This window comes from Manduca sexta, chromosome 22 (assembly GCF_014839805.1).
Source record: "Manduca sexta isolate Smith_Timp_Sample1 chromosome 22, JHU_Msex_v1.0, whole genome shotgun sequence".
Lineage (NCBI taxonomy): Eukaryota > Metazoa > Arthropoda > Insecta > Lepidoptera > Sphingidae > Manduca > Manduca sexta.
The window spans coordinates 4897810-4922628 of NC_051136.1; the positions used below are offsets into that span (position 1 = coordinate 4897810).

Genomic DNA, 24819 nt, shown 5'->3' on the forward strand with positions numbered 1-24819 from the left:
TAAACGAATGTCACTTATGACATTTTAAAGCGGACATTGTATTATACTCCATAAATTTGTAGACAAACTAGACATGCATTATATTCGCGGCTGCTTACTTTGACATGTTACGTCAAACGATTCTGTGACGAAATTTTCATCGCAAATAGTATACGTTTCATAAATCCATTATAAAAAGACGTACTTGGCAAACCAATTTATACGAGACACATTTGGCAGACACTGTCCATTCCATATTTTATAAACATTTGTTGTCACAGACGTAATACAATCGTAAATAGGTTATTGCATTTTAAATCTTTTTTACATGTTAATAAAAGTGATCCCATGTTTTACATACGTATCTGTATATATGCATTGTCGAACATGTATTTTAATTAGAAATGTAATATATTCTTTTAGAATATTTTGTGATGTCTATTTTTCTTATTAGGAATTCGTAGCCTTTTAGATAGATACATATGTTGGGTTAGTCACTGCTACGCATTCAAATCTTGTTAAATTTATTTTAATGAAACGCATTTAATTTAGATTTGTTTATTTGAACATGTTTTTAATAATTTTCGCGAAATTATTTTGTTAAGCAAACGGAATATCGATAAATGAATTTACAATCATCAAATTTATAGCATAATAAGATAGATAGAAAATGATAATCCTTTATAGATGTGTTGTCCAGTAATATAATGTTTTAAATCTGTTGTCCATAGCAATTACCCGATAATTTCTCCCTTTCTGAAATCCTCTGAATATAAAGTATAAAATATAAAAAATAAAGTCTTCTATGAAATTAAATTATTCATGATTTCTATCTACATATTTTAATTAATAAAAGCTTCTGAATATAATAACTAAGTATACTTACGAACTTTAGACAGGCAATCAAATGATCGTATTGCAGTGTAATCTTCTTATAAGATAACCTGCCTTCGATATACGAACAGTGTATATGAGTATGTCCGATAGTTGCCAGTTCCTTGATAGAGCTGTAGTTTATAGAAGTTGGTTATAAATTCAAATTGGCTCATGCGCCTTTTGTTAGTGAGGCAATACTATCGAATACAAGGCAATTAGGGTTCAGTGGGGTTTCACATAACGACACATATCTTACTGTCCAAGTAGGTCATATTACTTAAACACAATGAACATTTTTTTCCTGTTGTAATTAAATATCGATAATAATAAGATAAAATTAACATCAAATATTTCACTTCTGATATAAGAAATATTTGAATATTTGCTAACACGACCGAATTCGGGCTAAATAAAATATTTACTGGATATAATACATTTGCTATAAGACTTTTTGAAACTCCCTCAACCGAGAAAACAGTGGTTTTAAAGTAGCAAATTCGCCGCGTCGGAAGCGCCCGCAGTTCGTCTTACGTAAGCTTCAATACAGTTTCATTGAATTTTTATCGTTTCTCCCTCATAGTATTCGCCGCATTTAATTTTCGTGTTCCCCGGTGCTTTGCTGTACCTATTTTATTGCGTTACTTTTATGAGAAATTCAACCAATGTAGTTGGACGCAACCGACGCAAAAAGCAGGTGCTCAAAATGGCAATGCGTTTTTTATTTAATGTTAAATATATTTGAAGATGTAAACCGGATAAAATATTATGTATACAAATACGGATAATAGTTAAATTATTATCAAACAGATGTTTTCAATGTCTCATTACGTTTCCTGAGAAGATAAATGACATTAAGGCACGGAATTAAAGCATTTTTCCACAGTTATTAATACGGCCATAAATTGTTAGGCTAGGTTAGTTATAACGAAGTTTTTTTTATAGATGCTAAACGTGTGTGTTACCTATGATTAACGATTCGGAGGGAATCTAAAATTACGACCAATAAATTCAATATTTTATGGCGTGTGTTGATTATGTTAATTATTTTAATCATCCGATAAATATCCGCAAGCTGGGTAATGTACGGGAATAGCTGAAAATATTTTTTAACTCACAGATGCTCTGTTGATATACGTGCTGAAATTTTAACATTATAATTAATATCTCTCAGCATGTGATCGAACTGGTCATAAAAAGCTCTTGTATATTGTTTAGGAAGATAAAAACAAACAATACGTTAAATACTACGGAAGATTATTTCTGGCGTACATGTAAGACTACAGAATTCTTTATTAATCATTTAATAGGGCCCCAAGAGATACGACAATGCCATTATACAAAAAGAGTTTGATGATGCTTGTATTCCTATTTAATCACGTATATATTAAAAGGAAAAGTGGTAGAGTCTGGTCAGAAAACCAACCTAGCTTTTTTGCGTTTCGTATGGTAAACGGGATCTTCTGAGGCCCAAACATCCTATTTCCAAACATACCTCCCCTAATTCTTTTTCCTTAAAATGGGAAACGTATTCATATTTTTTTGAATATTATGGGCGACGTAGACCACTTAATACATTCACTACTCACTCACTCATTTACCAGTCTGTACTTGTATAATAAATCATTTGAAGGTATGCCGGCAAGACTTGTTATTCCTTTTTAAAAAGTGAACACAGTTGCAGTAAAAAAATCTTACTTTATTGTCAACTTACCTACGTCTAGAATCATATTAAACAATTATCATGCAGCCGCACTAGAATCGACGATGGCGGTATTTTCTTATCTTATCACTTAAATCTGTTTGGAGAGAATAATCCGACGATAGATAGCGGTATTGTACTCATTGTGGATACGTAATAAATACCTGTTATCGTATTAAATAACTTCAATATTTCCTTATGAAAAAATCATATGTACTGATAGTATATTTCATTATGATAGTGGTGAAAGATGTTTTGCGAAAGGCAAGACGATACGTTTACTATTTGGTTAACTAAATGCTAAGTAAATTTATATTTTTTATCCATAAGGTTCCAATGAGTTGATAGGAATGAGAAATTGTCCTCCGCCATATATACACCTTCTGTCTTTATAAATAACGTAATAACACCCATTTATTACTACCTTACAACACCTACGTCGTACTGGCGCGGCACGAATTCCCTTAATTTGCGAAAAGGCCTATGCCCTGCCGTGGCATGTACTAAGCCGTAAAACTAATTTAGTGTATAAACATTTTGGGCTTCGTCGTGACTATCAGAAACTAACTGACAAGTATAAAAATATAGTACGGTAGGTACAGGTGTTATGAAACCAGTAAATAATGTTCATGTTCGAATAAATTTAGGTAAATCACGATATTCACTGTCTGGCTGTGGTTGCTATTTGATATTACAGTTTTCAGCGAACTGTTTATTGCTCTTTGCTGTTAGAATATTGTTGGTTTGTTTTAAATTAGGGTTTATTTTGTTCTATTAATATATTCCGATTTTATTATGTATGTTTCTTTTGCGTTACGTGTCATTAAACCATATAAAGTTGTTTTTATTTTTATTTATTAAGACTTAGAGAAATAGTTGAAGAATTCTGTCGAAAAACAGACAATACATAACTAAGTGGAATAACAATTATCATTTTAGTTTTATCACTCTTGTATACCCACCGCGTTTCATTTAATTTCACATTAATATATATATAACAATACAGACAAACACAAAATTGCCGAACAAAAATATACGTACAAAGTCATATTGGGAGCGCCTCGTATTTTTTCCAGTAAAACATTTTCCGGGAACGCTCGTCTCGCAAGCGTGAGAACGTTCCGAAACAAAATAAATACAAATACAATAACTTTGAGCCGGTCGCTATCGATCTATTGACTGTCGGCACACGCTCTACTCTCACGTATACCATATTTTGAGTGTAATAAAAGTCACTAGAATATTAGCCAGTATATTAAATATGGTAAAATTGATTGTTTGCCCCAAACATATTTATTTAATAAATGTCATAAAATAAGTCTACAAAATAAAGGGTACAGAATTGTTCAATGTAATTTATTGATTCAGTATATTTCGAGAAAACAATTACAAAGATATGTAAAGATAAATGATTGCAACGGCATATTGATTCTGATCAGGCTTTAAGAATTCGTAGGTTGATATTAAGAACCATGAGTTTTTGAATTTACTGTCAAATTCCAAATAAATATTTATGCATATTAGGTATACTGTCTCAATGCGGAGAATGAACTTGTGAATTTTATTTTAAAACAAGATAAATGTAGAGTCGTATTTTCTCTACGATTCTTCCGAATGTGTAACACGACAATTATAGAAGATTGGATTATTTTCTAAAATAAGTGTATAAATTTTGATGCATTATACGAGACATCGCGTAATAAAATGGCTTTATTAACAAAAGGCCATATTTCTTTCTTTCAAAAAATAAAACGTTGTATTAGCAACTTAAGATTTTAAAATTCTTCAAAATACCTTTGGAACAGATACCATCCTGGAATTGGTTATATTCGGAGCGTAGCGCACAAATAGAAGTAGAGTCTACGTCTTCAAACCTAACTTCAACACAAGTGCATGTTAAATTAGTAATATTTATTAACTGAGTTTCAAGGGGTAAAACATCCCTCATAGTACCGGATAATTATGAAATAAGAGACGTAGCTTGGTGGGATTGTGACTGACCCTCTGTGACTTCTGAAACTATTTATCTATATATATTTTTATCCTTTCGTATGTACTGCACATTTTACCAGAAAAAACCTAATTTTTATCTGTTCTATTGGTGTACAAAACCTCATTCAAATTAAGCATTAACTGCTTCTAACAAATATCCAAAAATGTTCATAAATTTTCGCATTTGCATTAATAACAGCAGAATTATTTTCGGGCAAGTAGATGGTCGTTACCTCATAGCAGTTATAAAGAACAGTAAAACAAACATAATCGATTGGAAAGTATCGTTCGGTAGTAAATATTGTATCGTCATATTTTTTATTGCCGCAGTAAAACGCTGAAAGAATCATTTTCCTGCATTAACGTGAGCTACTCTCTCGCTGGTACCGCGGTATGGATATCGTTTACGCTAAAAGTATTTCTTCAAATACATTTCGCAAGCTATGAAATATTTTTCTTCGAAGTTAAAAGAATGTTAACTTAGACAAAAATGGTTACGTTTGCGTGATACCTATTTTAGTCATTTACGGACACGATATTTTGTCTACCAAAAGATCCCCATTCATCAACCAACGAACGTCGCTATTCCATAATAAGAGGTAAAAGAAAGTAAATCTTATAAGTTCATCGTTCGTGGCGGTACGATGAATAATAAACGTAATGAGAGCTCGCGTGCCGCCCTCGCTGCTTCTACGTCTAAGACCTTTACCTTCTGTTTAAATGCTACGGCATTTTAAACTTTAGTAATACAATTATTATTGAATTATTTTATTGTAGTATTTGGGTGCATGTGTACTTATCGGATAAATAATTTATGTGTGATGTTAAGATTTGACTTTTTTGGTGCACCTATCACAGAATACGAATTATACCAGGGAGTTAAGTAAAGTCTTTTAGAATAATGAAGTTATGAATCCAACTCATTCTTTTGCGTCTTCCGTTTTTATTTACTTTCTAATATTTGCGCGAATTTAGTGATATTCCTAACTCTGCAATTTCCGAGGTTGTGTTATAAAATTAACAATAATACGTCAGGTATTTAATTGCTATAAATCTACTATTGCAGTGAATTTCAAATAAGAATATAATGATATTTGAGTCACATTAATTTAAGTATATCGGTAGTAAGTAGTCACTTCACTCTTTCACTTTCTGTTTCTCCATAAATCATAGGTTTCCTTCAGTTAAGCGATTCAATCAAGTGATTACAGATTTTGCAGGTCATCTGCGTCTTTCACCGATCATCTGTTTATCGCCGGCCTAGATTTTTAGCTTACTCACGGTGTCGGTGCTAGGGCCTTCTTTGTTATTGAACTGGCTGTTAAATATTTTTTATAGCTTCTTCTTGGACATGCCCTTATCCCACCCCGATGTGAAAAAAATATGAATCGAGGAGTTTAGTATCTTCCTAAAACTTTAAAGGTAAACATTGTGATTTTTTAAAGTAACTATTCAAAGATAATAATGTCTGCTCCCCTAATTGGTAGTAGAGCATAAAATATTCACATAATGTTCATTACAGCGCCTTGAAATATGCAGCACACGTCAAGTACATGCGGGGTGACTCCAGCTACCAACACTAAATTATTCACAAGTTATACCTAAGTAAAGTTCGTGTGCACGAAAACTTGTTACGCAACTAGTTTGATGCAAATGAATATTTGACAAAGTTTAGGCAACAGTCCCCGTTTACTTTATCGTAGCTGAATTCTATGGCGTTTTTATGGTATTTCTCACGGTAAAACTTACAATGGACACGCTCCGGTTATGTGGGTCACGCAACTGAAACTTCAGCCTATAATCGTCTGCCATCAATCAATACAAAAATTAAATATTTGTCAAGGAGGGGCTTTGGGCGTAACTGAAAATAGCTCGTCTTTTTATGGAGAGTTTTACGTGCGTAAGGTTTTTTATTGCCTGAATTTTATGTAGAAAATAATTATTATGCTTTGTAATATACAATTACACATTACTCCTACTTATAGACTATTTTCATATATATATTTATCAAATTGTTTAATTATTTATTTTATGGTTTGTTGGCCCACGGCTACATTTTAACAGAAGCACGTACAAAATTATGTTGGTGCTGCAAAACTCATGCCTGAAGTCGGTCTAGTCACCCCAAGTTGGAATGTAAAACTAATTTTCTCGCGTAATATCTATTTGATATTCCTTTAACAGAGCTGTAAGAAATATGTCGGAATAAGACATTATTCTAACTTATATTTCCTAACACGTATACACCCACGTGTATACCTAAGAACTTCTTAGACGAATATAAATCAATCTTTACATCGCATATGAAAATCTGTACAAAATGAATAAATTCAGGAAAGGCAGGTGATATTTATTCATCGCTTTGGCATTGACACTGATTGGTTTAGCGAACCTGTCCATACATAATGCATCATGGCGTTTTCCCTTCTATTACCATGAAACGACAGCGACTACGAAGCCGATATTTTACATTAAAACATTTATTTGATGACGCAATATATAGTGCAAGGTGTCCTACGAACCTTGGTAATAGCCGTCAATAATTTACATTATTAAAAACAACGTCTTGAAACTTAAAAATGTATTTCTTGATGACGTAACTTCTCGTTTGAGACGCTGCAATATTCTTTTCTTGAAGCTTTTACAATGTTCGTGATAAACACAGAACAGTAATATAATACATAGGTATTATAGTGCTGCTGTGGATACCTACTGTGTGCTAAAGTGAGGTGGTATTATAGTCACATAATGGGATGATTTATTTCTCTAATAAACTGTATTTCGCGTCTTTCAGAGACTGTTAATATTAGTTATGATGCTACTGAATGCAACGTTTACGACTTGCATAACTCTTTCTATTGATCGGCTTCTTCGTGTAAATTTTATACATGAATAATTATGGGCTAATATGGCATCGTTTCACTCTCTTATATATGCAAGTAATTATACTCCGCTGACCTAGCGAAAGTGGCCCTTGGCCTCCGGAACGAGAGTCATCCAGCTGTTCCTGTCCTATGCCAGCTGTCTTCTATTACTGGCTTAAAGTCATATGCGAGTACATTACGTATGGTAAGGCTAACTGGAACGATTAAAAAAATTTTCTAGCTCCCCTAGGACATAATTACTTTAAAGGAATTTGCATCTTAGAAATGAAAGTTTCATTATGGATTCTGTGTACGTAAATGCATAGCTACACTATCTCACTGATGTTTAGATTTGTTAGAAGTCAAAGTAGAAACAACTGGATTTTGATGAAAGGTACACATTTAAAGCATGTCCCGGATAAAATTATAATATATAGGTTACTTCTTATCCAGGAATAGTCTCTCTAACAGGCGAAGCTGCGGGAAACATAGAGCCCATAATATAAACGAAAATATTACTTCTATCTGAAAATCTTTGGATGATTGTGTGTTTGTAAAAGGTAAACGCTAATACAACTGAACGGATTTGGATGAAATTTGCCATACAGATAGACCATATTCTTATTAACACAGGCTACTTTTTATATCAGTAATTTGCTCCCATGAGAAATAATCGTTTTTTTTAAATAAATGACGATGACAAATATTTTTTTAGTCCGACCCAAGATTCGAACTCAATACGTCAGCGCGGTAGGCGTACTCGTATCGCGTACGCATTACAACTACGCCACCGTGGCAGTCATATCCATCCGTTATTACTACTATTATGACGGCTTGCTTATTGCTACTACTCTTTCGACATATAAGATTTATTACATCAGCTGTTCAGTAGCTCAATTTTATACGTTTGACCGACTATATTATCATGAACATTGAAAAGAGAATGGCTTTGGTACATTGAAATACTGAAAAATACTGTACGTCAGCGTACAGTATTTAACAGGTTTTTGTAGCAATAAAGGCACACGGTCAAAGACGCAAGCAACACATAGTTAATAATCGGGCTATGGAATCAAATAAAAAATTGTAAATCGTTTGCTGACGTACATAAAGTGAGATCGACGCCAGATAACCGTTCGGGAGGTTGCAGGTGTCGCATTAAGCGCAATGCGGCGCTTCCACTAAATCTAGTTTGACCTCAATTCAAGGATACTCCGGCAAACTTGAAGCCGCTCTGAAGAATTTAAACTATCAGAAAAAGTTAAGACGCGGTCTGCTGGCCGCAGTCTGCAGTTATAAGTCAAATAGAGACTATTATTTTCCCTATCGCATTAAGAAGCCATCTTACTGATGCTAAAGTTCTTCAATTCTTTTAAGGGTTAAAAATATTTTATAAGTATGGATACGATGGTAACTAAATCAGCAGGTAATTCAAGTAAAAAGTAAGATAGCACTTTAGTGGACAGTTCGTTTTTGTATGAGCGCTGTAAAATCACGTTAGTTTACATACAGTCTCATCGGTTGCCTAGCAACAGCACCACGTGGTGGCCAAAAAATACTGTATTGATCCTCGAGCACCTTAGGCGGTCATACGAGCGTGTACGCGCGGTATACGGCCGTATGAATTATGTACACCACCGCAATTAGGTCGTCTTCACACACGCCTCGTTTCTAGACCACCTTGTAATTTTTACAAAGCGCTTTTTACGCCTTTGAACCGAATATAATGTGACCATTGTATATTTTTGCATTACTGCTTGTTATATTTTTATGGTGGACATAACGATATTAACAACATATTTTACTAATTAGGGAGTTTGCACGCTTGGTTACAGTAATTTAATGCGTTTTTAGCATCGAAATCAACGATTGCTTGTTTATTTTGATAGTATATATTGATTATCGATTTTTATCTGGTGTATTTAGAAGTTGCTAAAGTTATTATAATCCTTATCAAGTAAAATTTCGCATAGATTTTCTCATAAAACTCCCATTAACTTAATCTACAAGTTATAGAAAATATCTTCTACTCAAAACATAATACCATAACGTTTGAGTAGCGTCGAACAATATTGAAAAGGCTATCAACGCGCGTCCATTAAACAAAATGAGTTCCCGAGAGGGTTCAAGGCTGCTTTCCCCGTTTTCTATAGTCTAGTGTCTAGATTATATCACCTATTAGGTTTTAACCGGTCGATGATGTCACTTATTCGTCCGGCATATGCAAGCAAATAGTTGATATTATTCCTAGAACCATAGTTATGGAGACCGTTATTTTTTTTATCTGTCTACTTTCCGTTTTGAGTTTGTGTTGCTGCAGTCGCTGCTATGAATAAAAATTTTATTATTTTATAAGTACATATCCAGGGGCAGTATATTACTCTACATAGAAATGCTTAAAATCTATTTTGCAAGTTCATGTATAAACATCACAGCGTAAAATCCGTGTAGGCATTTCTGTGTCCTATAAGGTCACTGCGACAAAAAATACGAAACTATGTTTCCGTGTAGGAATCACACGAATTCCCACGTGGAATTCCAAAGATATTCAGTGTAGGTAAATAGGAATATATTAATAATGAGGCAAAATGTTTACGTACGCATTTCATGTGGGATAAAAATTTCTGTCCTTCAAACAAGTATTCGAATATTTTATTACAGTATACGAGTCTTTATACAACTATTTATAACATATTTTAATAAGAAATCGAAATCTCAAATATTTCAAGTTTATCACAATAATGAAAAATTCTATCTAAACTAAGCAATACTTTCCACACGCGACTTTTACCGTCGACGTATAATGCAGTGTCATGTCACCAGTTCATTCATCCCCTTGGGACTAAAAGATTAAACATACGAATGCACTTAAATTATCACACTCGTTTGATCCGATAGATCGCAATAACAATTTGCAAAGATAAACTTTTGGCCCTCGAGCATTCAAGAGGGTGTCTGTTTTAAATTATTTTTATGGTAATACGAGCCAACTACTTACAAGCTTTGACTTGTGGTAGGGGTAGGGAGAAAATGAACTAGACAAAATGTAGGCGCCAGGGACAAGGAAAAAATAGGTTAGATAAATATTATATTATGTATTCTGAGGTTGATGTTACGTTCATTTACACTATGAAACAGTCACGGTATACGTATATGTTTTTTAGGGAATCTTTAATGTTATAGCCTTTGATAGGCATATGCCACGTGACGCAGTGGGACGTATAATCCTGCACTTTGTTAATTAAGGAAAATAAGCCAAATTAATTTATAACACGTAGATGGGCCGTCGCGACGAGTCGGGCTGATTGTCCATCGCGAGGGTTCGAATGAATTCGCTTTTCCCACATGTAGGGTTCGACCGGGGGTTGCCGGTGCCGACACGACAGGTTGCCACCCCTCGGAGACATTACCCGTTGCACTCTGTATGCCGGTCTGTGAGTAATATCGTATGATTTTATTTGACGGCTAATAAATCGTCCGCATTATTAGTCCCGTCTCACGATTTAATTCGCGCTCTGGGGTCTTTAAATTTATTTAAATATAATCATTTGATGGGGAAAATTGTATCACATAGCGATTTTCTTGTTAACGTGATTCAAATGTTACACGTTTCTTAGGCGTTACATATTTTACTCGTGCGTTCTCCTATGCTACACGAAACATGGTTTTTTAATCAGTAAGAAATTGATAATATTTCTGCAGATTTGAAATAATGATTGCAGTAAGTCAGGTATATTAAGTTTTATGATAACAATTTATAAAAAAATGTCAGAAGTCAGCACGCTACAAAAATTCACAGCTAGTGGATTTGGTTGTCAAACTAGAAATTTGTAGCAAAGCGACTCGTATTTAAAAGTTAACGAATCATGAAAAATTTTATAGCATTTCAATTATGTCGATTATATTTTAGTAAAATAAAAGAAAATTTATAAATCTTCATCGATGATGAAATGTGTTTTTGAAACCATATTAGAAAATGTAAAATGAATCATAAATTTCAGTGCTGCAGTATTTTTTTCATTTCTTCTAGCTTTTAATTAAACTAAAAAGATTAAATCTAAAACAGTTTACATTACTAATATTCAAAACAGAGTATCTTTAAGGTTATAGCTTAAGGTCCATTTTTCATACATTTTGTTTCACCTTTAATCTGGGTAACTAAACAAGTATTGACAAGTAAAGAATTTAAATTCACGTCTAGTTAGTGATTAGTTCTCGCAGTTGAAAGAAAAACGTAAAAATAATTAATATGAAAAATGGACCTTAAGCTATAACCTTAAGCGTGTAGCGGTGAATTCTACGCTACTGCAAACATGGCCTAAACCACACGTAGTTCTAACAAAATGTATTGAATGAACGCATCTGACACTGTACGTAGGAAATGTGTTATAAACCTGTGTACCCACAATGTGGCACACGTGGTCCGATAGCCGTTATCTCCGGGGTGTTTGCTCAGGATTAGCGGCACTGTCGGCCTGGCCCACTGTCAAGTTCAAAATGTCAAAGACACTCCCAGTCGCCTTGTCGAAGGTTAATCTGAAAATAAAGGATTATGTGTTAACGCTATGCAAACCATGCCGTGATAACGCGAATCGTGTTTATACATTACTTGTGTACATGTTATTTTGTAGTTAGTTAAAACAGTGTTATATTATACTATAACTATATATTAATACTTGAAAAAAATTATCTCTTTTAAAGCGTGTTATAAATATATTTAATTCGACAGTCGAATTACTACAAAATAATATTATTTTATCTATGTAACATGTGAAGTATTTCCGTTTTACTTATTAAACCTTAATCTAATACACGTTAAAACTGTGGCATATTGACGTTTTTAGCGTAGGAGTGAACGTGATTTTTTTGTGTCTTTATCGAGAGAGGGTTTTTTTAAGTAAATGCAAATAACTGAAACAAATTACTTTAGTTATGTAAGCAATATCGCACACCAGATAGGTAAAATCTGTTTTGAGTAAAGTTTTTGTGGATAATTTAAAAATTGAATCAACATGTTTTTAGGATTTTCTAACATTATATTCGTATCTATACAAAGTTTTATCACAACGCTTGAGAAGTGTGTGGTACTGTATAATGTGGTAATTTTCGGATCCGATATATATTCTAATCCACCGGATGTTGTCTGCAAGCAGTAGCTCAGTCGCAGAGGGTATGCGAAGGACGACTGATATCAGAAATTCAAATGGGTTAGAAATGCCGTCATAGATAACTGTTGCACGGGATAACGTTACTACATACGTAGAATCTACGATAAATCTACAATGTAGTCATACAAAGCGAAAATAACTTATAAATTACATACACTGATTTATAATCATTACATTAAATTTATATATCTAAAAGATTACACAAAATTAATCATATTTTTTTAATAATTTGTTTTATTTATGTGTGTAACCCTATATTTTTTATTATGCCAGAAAATTAAACTATAGATTAATATGATAATAATAAATTAGTAATCATAGTTCAGTGTTTATGCCATTTTTTTTTCAGATGACTGAATAAAATGCTTATAAGTAGTAATTATATTAAATGTATTGTGTTCAGTAGGATTCTAAAGGACTAACAACACATATACTTAACATAATGTAAATTCAAGTCTTTGGAATTATTGAATCGTAGAATATAAACGAACTAGATTTTCAATGTTCGCGTTATTTCTCCACACGGAGGGGCACCTGCAGTAGAGATTTTCAAAAGCATACGTAATGCGTTCATGCAATATGCAGCAGGCGATTATTTACGCTGCACTAGGGTTGTTACTTCCCGTGCAGTGACTTCGCAGTAACAACTTATACTGAAATAACAAAAGTAACGAGAAAATAACTATGGGGAGCTCTAGAATAATCTGTTGCCAAGCACAATTAAATCAATATCTATACGAATATATAATACAATGATAGACCTTCTGTATCTGCACAGTAACTATTTTTTCATAAAAACAGTAGACTTGAGGAATAAACAAAATACTTAATGTTAAAAAATTACGATTTATTGAAGATTCGTTGGCGAATCGCTTAAAAGCCACTTATGAATTCAAAATCTAGCTATTGAAAAATATGAAGCAAGCATATAAGGTTTATTTCAACAATATCGAATGGAATTGAAACATATATAATTAATTTAGTTAGAAATCTCAAAGTAGGTACACGACGCCGCGTCGTTCGCGTTCTGCGTCACGGCATGGTGTATTGGGAATTTGAGGGGTTTATACAAGGGAATTTTACGCAGGTGGAGCTGGAAGTAGAGAGCTAGTAACGACTAAATAAGAACGCTGATGTTTAATCTCAATGGTAGTTTACAATCACTTTTATACATAGGGTGTTAGTAAAACTTATCTCAAGGTTTATTAAGAACCGACATATTACACGTAAGTTTTGGTAACCGTATACCAGACGGCTAGGTTCGGTAAGCCACTGCGCGACACGCGACGGGGGCGCTCACCGGCGCGTGTCCACCACCTGTCGGTACACCGGTTCGATTCCTGGCCACCCTACCATGCGCCACCGCCGGCGCCTTGTTACCCGCCGCCGTATTCCCAAATCCCGCATGCATAACGTCAAATTAGCTTAAAACAAATCCATTTCGTCTTATTGTAATTTTAAATCCAGTGAATTTACATACAGTTTCTTCTTCGTTTTTTCTCTTGAATATTATTTTCGTCAGTAAATTTACATTCCTATTTCGCGATAGATCCAGTTATGTGCCCGTTGAAATATACTCCACAGAAAATGAAGCTGCTCTCATCCCATAATATTTAACTTTAAAATTTTATTTATAGTGTCAGGTGTTAAACTATTGCTTATTTATAAATGGAGAATCGTTGCTATCGGTGAATTGTTCGTAACTTTGCGATACGTGCACGTCAAAATAATCATCAAAATATATTTACACAATTAGCGCTTTTGTCTAAATAAAAATGCTAAACTGATATAGAATTTTATTTGTTTGCTATAACTGGATGTGACCGGTCGAATTTAGGGTAAAATGGCGCATATTGGAGGAAGCGCTTGTCCAGCAGTGGACAAAGATATAGGCTAATGATTATGATGTTGATGAATTTTTTTTTATATAAATATTGTAATTCGTACGCATACGGGGGGCTGTTGGTATCATAGTACAAAATAATCAAATTTTATAGATTAATCAAACAAAGTTTATCTCTTTATTAGCATAATATTGGTTTCGGTGATTGTGCTGGAGGCGTGATGTTTATCAGCACATGATAATAAGATCCCATCGTGCCATATCACGCCATATGACAAGCGCGTGATTTAAATACTACGTATCTGTTTGTATGCTTCTACATTTTGCAGGATCTGTCATCACTCAATTATACTATTTAATTTTATAGAACACAAGTCACTCATAGTTTCTTAAACAGAACTTACAAATTATTGAGAAAAATTCATGATGGAATACATACGACGTCAAAAACGTTACAGAAAAATAACAAGATGGCCGTGTAAAATTCTTGTGTATAAAATCTATCAAAATCCGACTTAAGTAGCATGAGATTAAAAATGTAGTTGACAAGGAAGTCCGTTAAGTATGAGCTTGAAAAAAAAACAACGCGTGGCGCAGACGTCGGCACGCGCGCCTTGCATATGTCACCGGGCCTTTGTCACCCTTCCAATGGTTTTTTTAATGTTCCGCTCAAAGTGACGTAATTTAGGCTTATTTTGTTATAGTGGATGACTCGTGTAAATTGCATCTATTTCAAATTTATTTTGATAATGTTTACCATGTTTTTTTAATATTAGTACAAGTATTTTATTGATTAACATTATGGTCTTAAATTAATTTTAAACTTTCTATTTTCATTATAGTATTTTTATCCCTTCGAAATTCATTTAATTTTGTTAAACCACCGGTTTTTAAATAGATTTATTCCTTTTGGGGGAGAGAGGTAAAAGAGACGTTATATTTTAAAGAGAGGTGTAAAGTGAACTCTAGTAAGTCATGATTCTGATCTGACTGGTCATATAATGAACTCTCCATAACCTTATTTTATGAGTTTAGCTAGGTAAAATTCGCTGCATTTAAAAATATATGTAGATATAAGTAAACCTTAAAGAGTAGACAGCGATTGAACTGACACTATCTCAGCTCGCTTAGACTAATTTTCAGTATTAACCGTTTTTACCACTAAAAAAGAGTCAATTAACATCCTAATTTAATTATAAAATTTACCTAATTACAATTCGTAATTTTTAATTCTTCAAAACTAACATTACGTAAACAAGTTAAACTACATATCAATATTACGTGAACGTTAAACTTTATAAGCTTACTCCAGTTCCGTGGAATCATCGACACGACCCCTTATTTGATACTAAAGTGGCGTCATTACGCGCATATGGTCAATTTGATGGCTACCACGACAGGTTTCGCGCTGACCACGTGTCTCACGTTACATGGGACTTCAATTAATTGTTATTAACCCGACATCAAGTCGGATTCCGATCGAGTAGCCGCGTAATAAGATATTTCACACCGCGTTAGCTGTTCAGAATGGATGAGTAAACACTTGTATTTTGTGTTTTTTAATTGACACAATGTTGGTGTTAGTGAGTCGGCTTTGAAACCGCGGGCTCCTCCTTTTTATACCGAAAATATTTTTGGATTTAGATGTGATAAAGTAGTTCCCGTACTTATTAAAATCAAGCACATAAAACATATCTTATAACCCTAATATAAATACATTATATAGGTATGCGTATGAATACATTAGATATCAATCAATGTAAATAATTTATACACATGGTATATATGTATTTTTCACATTTTCATTGATTTTTCACTAAAGCACTTTCCATGTATCGACAGAAAGACAAAGTTAGCTGAGTTAATAGCACTCTTGTGTTACTCCTAGATGTTAGATAATATTCTTTTTTCTTTTTTACGGTTCTAGTATAGGATAAAATTCGTCGTCGATAGTGCTTCTTATTATTGGAATTCTAGAGAATCAAAGATCGTTAAAGTCCCAGTGATTAGGGCATACAAACAAATAATTTCTTCACATATTTACAATTATGTGGATTGTAGGTACGTATAAAAAATCTACAATAACTTAAAGCGCAATCAAATAAAACCGACTTACAAATACAAGGCATTTTGTATAGTAAATTCAAGGCGATACCATTAATGATTATTATTCTATACATAGACTGAAGGCTGCCAGTTCATGGTCTTTCAGCGGCTTATCATCCAATACGGGGAAGCTATTTTCTATTACAAATTACATAAATTGGTATATCTACAAGTGTGAGGTCTAATTTTAGTACATAAAAGTAATTTAAACATCAAAAATAACATATTAGTATATCCACAGCGAATTTATAAGATAATTATAGTGAACAATGTGTGAAGTTGTGTTAAAATCATAGAGTATTTTATCATGCAAATTATAAGTAGCATGGTGTTAAAAAAAGCTGTTACCGCAATTGACATTCTCTTGTTATAGTACTTGATTAGAGTTACAATTTGCATGCACTTATTATACAAAATGTATCTTGATGTCCAACAATAAAGCACTTTATCCAATGAATGAAAATGTAATTGATGTCTGCGAACGCTTCCACGTAAAGCCGCCGAAGGGTACGTTATAAAATTTCGTTAATTAATTGCTTGTACATTTGACGTGTCGGTGAACCGAAATTGTTCCGCATAGTTAATCTCTCGCCTTAAGGATACTCAAAACGCTAATGTATCGCAAATATCCCGGCTCCTGAACGCATGATAAATTGCCCCTGTAATTAGTTTCGTTTAATAAATCCTTTAGGCGTTGACGTTTTTGTCGGTTATAGGGTCCTTACAAAGTTCCGCTTTGGGTGACGTTAAGCCCGCATAAATCATTAGATTTACAAATTACTTTACGAACACATAAAAAGTTTAATCAATAAATTTTTACGTTGCGATCGCTAATGCACTTTGCTGTTACTTGCTCATAAAGCGCATGGAGTGCACAGAAATGCAATTCCTTTCTCTCATAAACTTTTTTTTAAAGCTTTTATTACGACTACCTGCTTCTATTATAGCAGTAAATCCTTTTGGCTTAATATGTAGCGGCGGGGTAGTGCAGTATCGTGGGTAGTATCAGATCTTTTATTAACGCCGATAGCGCCTGTAGAAGTGTTTACGATCACGTGGATGTTTTACTGCCTTCAGTCTGTTACTGTGATATCACACTTAATAGTATAATAACCCGATAGGGACCTTTCTTATAGCCGTTTCAGTGGACGTTACTCATACGTAATATGGCCAGTTTATGTGGAAACTTCTTACGCGTTTAATAGAGGACATTTCCTCGACTTTGTGATAAGACTAGAATATAATTAATTTATTCCGAAATAAGTAATAATAAGTTAATGAGGTGTAAAAACTGAGGTTATTATTCCCTTTTGTATTCATTATAGTGGAAGGTATGGGTGTCATTTATGGCTTTATAGGGCTTGCGTGTTTGATTTTATGTTTTATTTATAAACATTTAGAAAAACTGTCACTCCCCTCAAGGAAAGATATTAAAAGTAGCAAGTTATTTTCAATAAATTAATATCCCTTATCGACATAAAAGCTTATTCTAACAAAATCATGATAAGTAGCCAGTCGGGCTGCTTACGCGCTACTCTATGCAAATATCATGAACGACAGCATTCTGTATCCTGCTTCTTATTTATTGCATATATAAAAATTGCCAGCATAGTTAATATATCACTTATAAGACACATAATATTTTCATACATCGGTACACTCGTTCTCAAGTGTTATCTGTTCTGCAGATTATTGTAGTTTCCGTAGATTATTAACATAAGGGTGGCACCCTCATATCACCTTCGCAGTGATAATTATTACTAATCCATTAAGCGTGTACTGAATATATTTATAGGGCGAATATGAATACGGTTTGTTTCGTTCACGAAATATTTCATATAAAATGATTTTGTCGTTTATCGTCTATTTTTATGCGTAAGCGACGAATAAACTTGTTTTATAAGTTATTTTTTAATTGTACCAGAACAGAATTTCTTAAAATATCCAATATTCCGCACGTACGTCAACTATGAGTCATGTAAACCAGCAAAAAAATATTCCAATAACATTTCTTACAAAGTTGAGGAAATATCAAAGGAATACAAACCCGAAACGAATGCAACTGTCAAATACTCGGAAGTGAAAAACGTGGAACTGTCGAGTGCAGCCCGGGGACAGTGACAACTGACAGTTTACGAGGCAATCTGGAACATCTCGTTTTATTTGACGCTGCCGGGGGCGGCAGACATGGCGTCGCCGCGGCGCCTACAGCCTCCTATGTAGGGCTATCAACCGATAACTTGCCTCGTTCGGCTACGCTCATCGATCAGTCTATAAAATTGTTTTATCGAATCTAGAAGGTTACTTGATTTAATTACCTTCTTCTCTTGAACCGTGCGCGTGTAGAGCTCCTTACATGATTTGTCATTTAAAAGTTAAACATAACTTTTTTTAGGTAACAATATTACCTACTAAACACTAGATTCTAACATTTTAACAAAACCTAACCGTTACTTTGTTGTTTATTCTCGCAATAAAATCTTCTCTGGGAGGATGAGATTGCGTCACCGATCCGTATCTTGCGAAAATAAGAGACCAAAAATATATTTGTGGTGGTAACCCTATATAAGCTGTGTCATAGGCGTCATAAATTGCAGCTTGTTCTGCGAAGGCAAGGGCTTTTGACAGAATCTGAGTCGCTTTTAATTGAAGTAGACGTTAAGAGCTCTGAGTGGTGTGGGGAACATTTGTAACAAGATAAAACTAAACGAATACGTGATATCATCTATCATTTTAATTTTTTTTTTTTTATTATTATGTGTTTTATTATCTTTATTACAGTAAAAAAATTTTATGATGAAAAGTTGGAGTTAAAGATATAAGCTTCTTAATACTTGTTTTCAAATTTGATTAAAAAAGATTATAAGATAGACGAAGTATGTTTTTCGATAGCATAGCGTGATGCGCTGCAATATGAGCTGTAGAGTTTGTACTGCAATATATTCCATATCCTCAAAATCCATTAGTCATTTCCACCGCAGTCAGAATAACAAATGGTAGCTGTATAATGTATATTTAAAATGTTATATAGCACTTTACAGTGACAATCTAACCACTAATTTGACGCGATAACAGCAACAGTTATAAAACAAATTGTAACATGAAAAAGATTTACATTTGTAATAAAAATTTCAGACAACAATAACTTTTATTCCTTTTAGAATGTAACTCGTTCCATTTATGTAACGTAGCGGAATACATAGTATTGTCTCGTAGCCTAGTTATAGACTACGCCGGACGGTGCTACGCGGCCCGTACAGTTCGCTGTAGCGCTACGTGACCGGGTTACTCTTGATGGATGGTGCTTAGCGTATCACGTGGCCGTGGGAATTTTCTCTTCGTGAAATCCTCTCGGCTTTCCTCGATGCATTTATGTTTTACATGTATTTTCTACTTTCCGTATAATCTGTTTATGCTTTTTCGTATAAGTTGATCGTACAAATCTCTATTTCATTCACGTCTTGTTATTTAGGTTCTGAATGTGATAAATAACGTAAAAAGTTGTCTAGTGGAAAATTTATTATCTATTCCACTCTTGATATTATGAATTGTTGTATTAAATACAGACTCACATAGCAAAACGTCGTAGATAAATAAGAAAGAAAATTGTGGGTGATCTCAGTCTGTGACTCACATTTTTATTCGTAAAAACACTATATTTGCCTTTGACAAAAAACTTCGATTCTATAATATGACTTTAGATTTCTTTTTACCAATGAAGAGTAAACAAGTTATAGCTTTAGTCATGGTGTAGAATTTATAGATGAACCACAAACATTACAAGCATTAAACAGTTTGAAAGCATGTTAGTGGTGAGTGAATTACGATCATACGTTTTGATATTGACATAAAGGTTATTATTCCTCCGCCAACCGCTTCGGGGCAGTTAAGTTAGTTTTACGTAACAGTGAAGCTCCTTCGCGATCGATAGCTCGGGGCCTTTCTCAAAATTTCGAGCACCAATGCTTGGAAGTAGGGCATTCGTATTTATGTCCTCGTAAATTATTCATTACTAGAAACAATTATCGTCGTTATGTACGGTTTATTGCTGGTCTGATTTGATCACGATCAATATTACTTTATGGCTTTCTTAAATAATAGCATATTTTGTACGTATAGGAAATTCTATCTCTGTAAATAGAACCTATGTATTGACCATAGCTTTTTTACAGATGTACAGCTTTGGAGGAGCGGAAAGAGAAATGTTTAGACCTTCAACAACACGTCAATCTTATCTGCTAATTTTAATTTAATAGTGTATATAATTATCATTATTGACAAGATCAAAACTTATTATTAGTTAAATGTCTTAGATGGCATTTAAAATCTCACATAACAAATCTGTGGTTTGCACCACCATTGATTTTATCTTCTTCGTATTATATTGTCTTGGTGTCACGGCTGCGAAGATTAAGAACTCGTAGGAAATAAATCTCTGCAGTCTGAAGCAATTCTTTGTTTTAGCCACTGTATAAATGTTGCAGAGTTGATTATTTTTCTTTCTTAGAAAGTATTGTAGTCTTGACTTTGAAATATGGAACTTTGATATCATATACTCAACATTGCAATGGAGAGTTTAAGAATATTTCCTTGCGGATACGGTTAGGTAAAATATACGCAAGAGACCGTTATATTTAAATGACTAGGTCATCCCGGATAAAGATGATATTCTATATATACCAAATAAATATTTTCGTGTCGTGTAAATTTTGATCTCTTATAAAATTAGATGATTTGAAGGTACCTTTTGTATATATATTGGGACTGTGTTATTAGAACGGGTCCATCTTCATATTTGACAATAAGCAGTGGCAGCCAGTGAGGCCTCACGCAGTGTCGAACTAAGGGCTTTTTTCCTTCTCACCGCGGCCTCGCCCCAGCAAAGACCCCACTGAATTATTTAATATAGATGTTAACATTACGTACATTGTTCCAGCCACCGAGCTCGATCTGCTAGGCGCATTGTCGCTGCACAACACGTCTCGTGTCGGCGTCACCGCGTCGCCGGGCATGCAGCCGCAGCGCACTGCCTACACGTTACAAGGTACTGTCTATTTACCACTAAGCACTACTTACCTTCGTAATTCCTAGTGTCTATTTACCTTCTTAATGCACGGGCAGGTCACTTCTAACAGTTTTGTCTGGAAATCTTTAAAAGATCCTATGTTCAGCAACGGATATTTTATGATCGATAATGATTACATATCTAACAATACAGCTTGGGGCTACAACCGATGGTAATGATGATTGTGACATAATTACACCATCTGTTTTCTAATATTCTAACAAGGCATTCTAATGTATCAGCAACGATATATTACTAAACTATAATCAAAAGTAACTAATACTGTATTGTAAATTGTTTTAATAAATTCAGTTAAATTATGTGTCATTTTAACGATGCATTCAAACACCTTTGTGATTAATTACTTTCATCGTCGGGTCCCTTAATTGGTGTATTGCAAACAATCACGCAAATGCGTTCAAACTTACTAATGGGTCTCAAAACTTTCGCTGTTAATATCGTCAAAAATATTAAAATGGCATATTCAATACAATCAAATCAAGTTTTTGGGCATATTAATTAGTTATCAATATATTTTCAGGTTTAATAAAATCTATATAAAGATTCTTAAGATGTCAAAAGTTTAGTAAACTAATACAATTTAAAAATGGTGACAAAAAATCATTAGCAAAACATATTTCTTAATAATAAAATAATGTAACTCCTGTCCCAGAAATCTATCACCGTAGCAAAATACAACCCGACTACGAAGAATAATAGTACTGAAATAACATTTGTCTTCCTACGGGAAGTCAGGAAACATTACCGTGACATTAAGGAAATATTGCGGCCTATCATGTTTACCGACGGCTACATTACTGCTGTAAATGCAAATATAGTTTTGCATATTTCTCTTGGATATATCGTACAGATTTTGTTTTTCCTGCGCTTTAGTAACCCCATTGCCAAATTTAACATTTATGTTTGTCTAATAATATAATAATCAGTTTTCACTGTCTCACTGCATAGTAAAGGTCTATTTTTGATGATTGACAAAAACCCATAATAACTTTCAAATCGAGTTGGTGAGTCCTTATTAGCTCACTTTTGGTGAGCAAGATGCTCTGTTAGATTCTAAAGCTGCCTAAAATATAACCGGGTGCAAAGTACAACCCTATAATAATAATTTTTAAAGATTTTTAAATAGTTACTATGTTAAAAATCGTTTCAAGATTACATTTTAGTCGATACGTAGTTCGTCTTGTACTGGTTTGTTATATATTATGAGATATTTACTAAAAATCTGCGCAATATCTCACTGCATTTTGATCTCACCCCCGTTATTCAATAGTGAATAGATTTCTACGGCGCAATAAACCGTCAATGGACGCGGAGTGAGAAAAGCGCAGTAATTGCATTCACGTTAATGGATTACAAACAATATCGACGGCGTGGCACTACGGCTCACCCGTCTAGGGTTGCCAGCGTACACGGAAATACGCTCTTGTGGAAAATACAAAGTATTTTATGCGTTGTCGTAAATGGGACAAAGCTTTAATTTCAGTTTTATAGTTGGCCGTCTGACTGGCTTATGTTATCCTTATATGTACTATAAAATATATTTTTTTCAAAGTAACTAAACAGAAAACTAGACCTAGCTCAAAATAAACTTCAACTTTGAGTATTGTCTTCAATGACTGTCTTTCTATTTCCAAACTCACCATTTTTTATAAACAGAATTGGTAGGGTTGGCAACCCCACGTCACTCAGGTGGCATCAGACATCCATTAGCGCACGACTCGCGCCCGATCCAACCGCGCCTCCTACATTTTAATATTGCACTTTCGCGTATCAGTTATCGATGGAATCAATGGCTTCTTGATTTTAATGCAGTTATGAGCATTCACTTATGATATTAATGTAGGCAGGGTACTATTAACTAATTTTGAGTGATCTTTCGTTTCCTTAAGTTCAGCTGACATTTATACCAAAAAATTAATTAAAAAAAATTGAGAAACACAAGTAAATAGTGTTAATGTATCCTTAAATATTGACTAAAAAATATAATATTAACGTTTAATAAAAGTATTCATATTCAATAAGTAGTATGCCTTATATGCTAAATTAATTAAGTCAAGTCCCCCAGAACAAAAATGTTTTCGCGAATTAATTTGGTGCTAAAAACATAATATATCTGTCTGTAATCTTTACGCGTTATCCGACATGGGGTTGATAAGCATCTTAATTAAAGCCGCCCTTGTTCAGTCATTATTTATTCGTCAATACGACAGGCACATGTCGTTGTCAAAAATTGAAAGGTAAAAATTCACTGAGCCTTCGCCGTTCTACTTTAAAATTAGATCACGGCAATCCAATCGCAGTGGATTTCGATAAAACTTGGCAACGACGTTCTACCAACGTTCTGCATAGTCTTTTAAACTCGGATAATACGATTTAAAATATCAATTTGTGATTAAATTTTGATTTTGTGGAAGATAACACGACAATCTGTAAATTTTATATATTAAAAAGACTTGGAAAATGAAGAGTTATAATCAACTGGGATTATAGAAACGTGAAAGACGATTTAGAATCTTTTATATGTTATAAATTGAGTCTCTATCCAAGCTGGTGGGCTTTATCTAATCATTCTCAATAACAACACGATACAAACTGTAATTAGTTCTACACCTATTATTCCATAACTCATAAAATGTAAATAAACTCTATTAAAAGGAAAATAAACATGATCATATAATATTATTGAAAGACTTAGGGTTGGGCATAAATTAAATAGTGAATATGAATTTAATTTTTTAATAAAAATATTTTTCCTTTTTTGAATATCTCCCTTGCTTGATGAGGGATCCAAAGGGTGCTGTCTATTGTACTTCCCCTCCTTATTGTTTGACTTGGGTTGCTCTATAAAAGTCGATGAAGACATTTTTGCTTTCAGGAAACGCGCGGCCGCGGTTCGCTAGTAAGGGTTAGGGACTGATAGACAGGGCGGGAAGTGGATTGTGGTCTGATACATTAAAAAACATATTCGCTGTGCACTTTGCAGATGATTTATTGTGCAGTTAGCTTTAATAAATTGGCTTTTGCGTTGCATTGCAGTAGAGATCTCTGCGGGTTTTTTAGGGTAAAAATATTAATCCTGCTTTCAAGTGATTGTTTTCTATTAGTCGTGTTTTATAAATTTACAACTAAAGATATTTATCAATAAACAAATCGGTTGTAACTTTAACCAATATAGCAAATGGAAATTGAAAAATAATCAAAATACA

At 33.8% G+C, this 24819-nt stretch overlaps 1 protein-coding gene across 1 annotated transcript in view; it reads left to right on the forward strand.

Moving 5' to 3' along the window:
• Positions 1-24819, forward strand: part of LOC115445704 (protein kinase C-binding protein NELL2) — a 46298-nt gene that overhangs the window by 2234 nt on the left and 19245 nt on the right. The window contains 1 exon segment of the mRNA XM_037441458.1: positions 21464-21571. Within this exon segment, the coding sequence (XP_037297355.1) occupies positions 21464-21571 (108 nt within the window).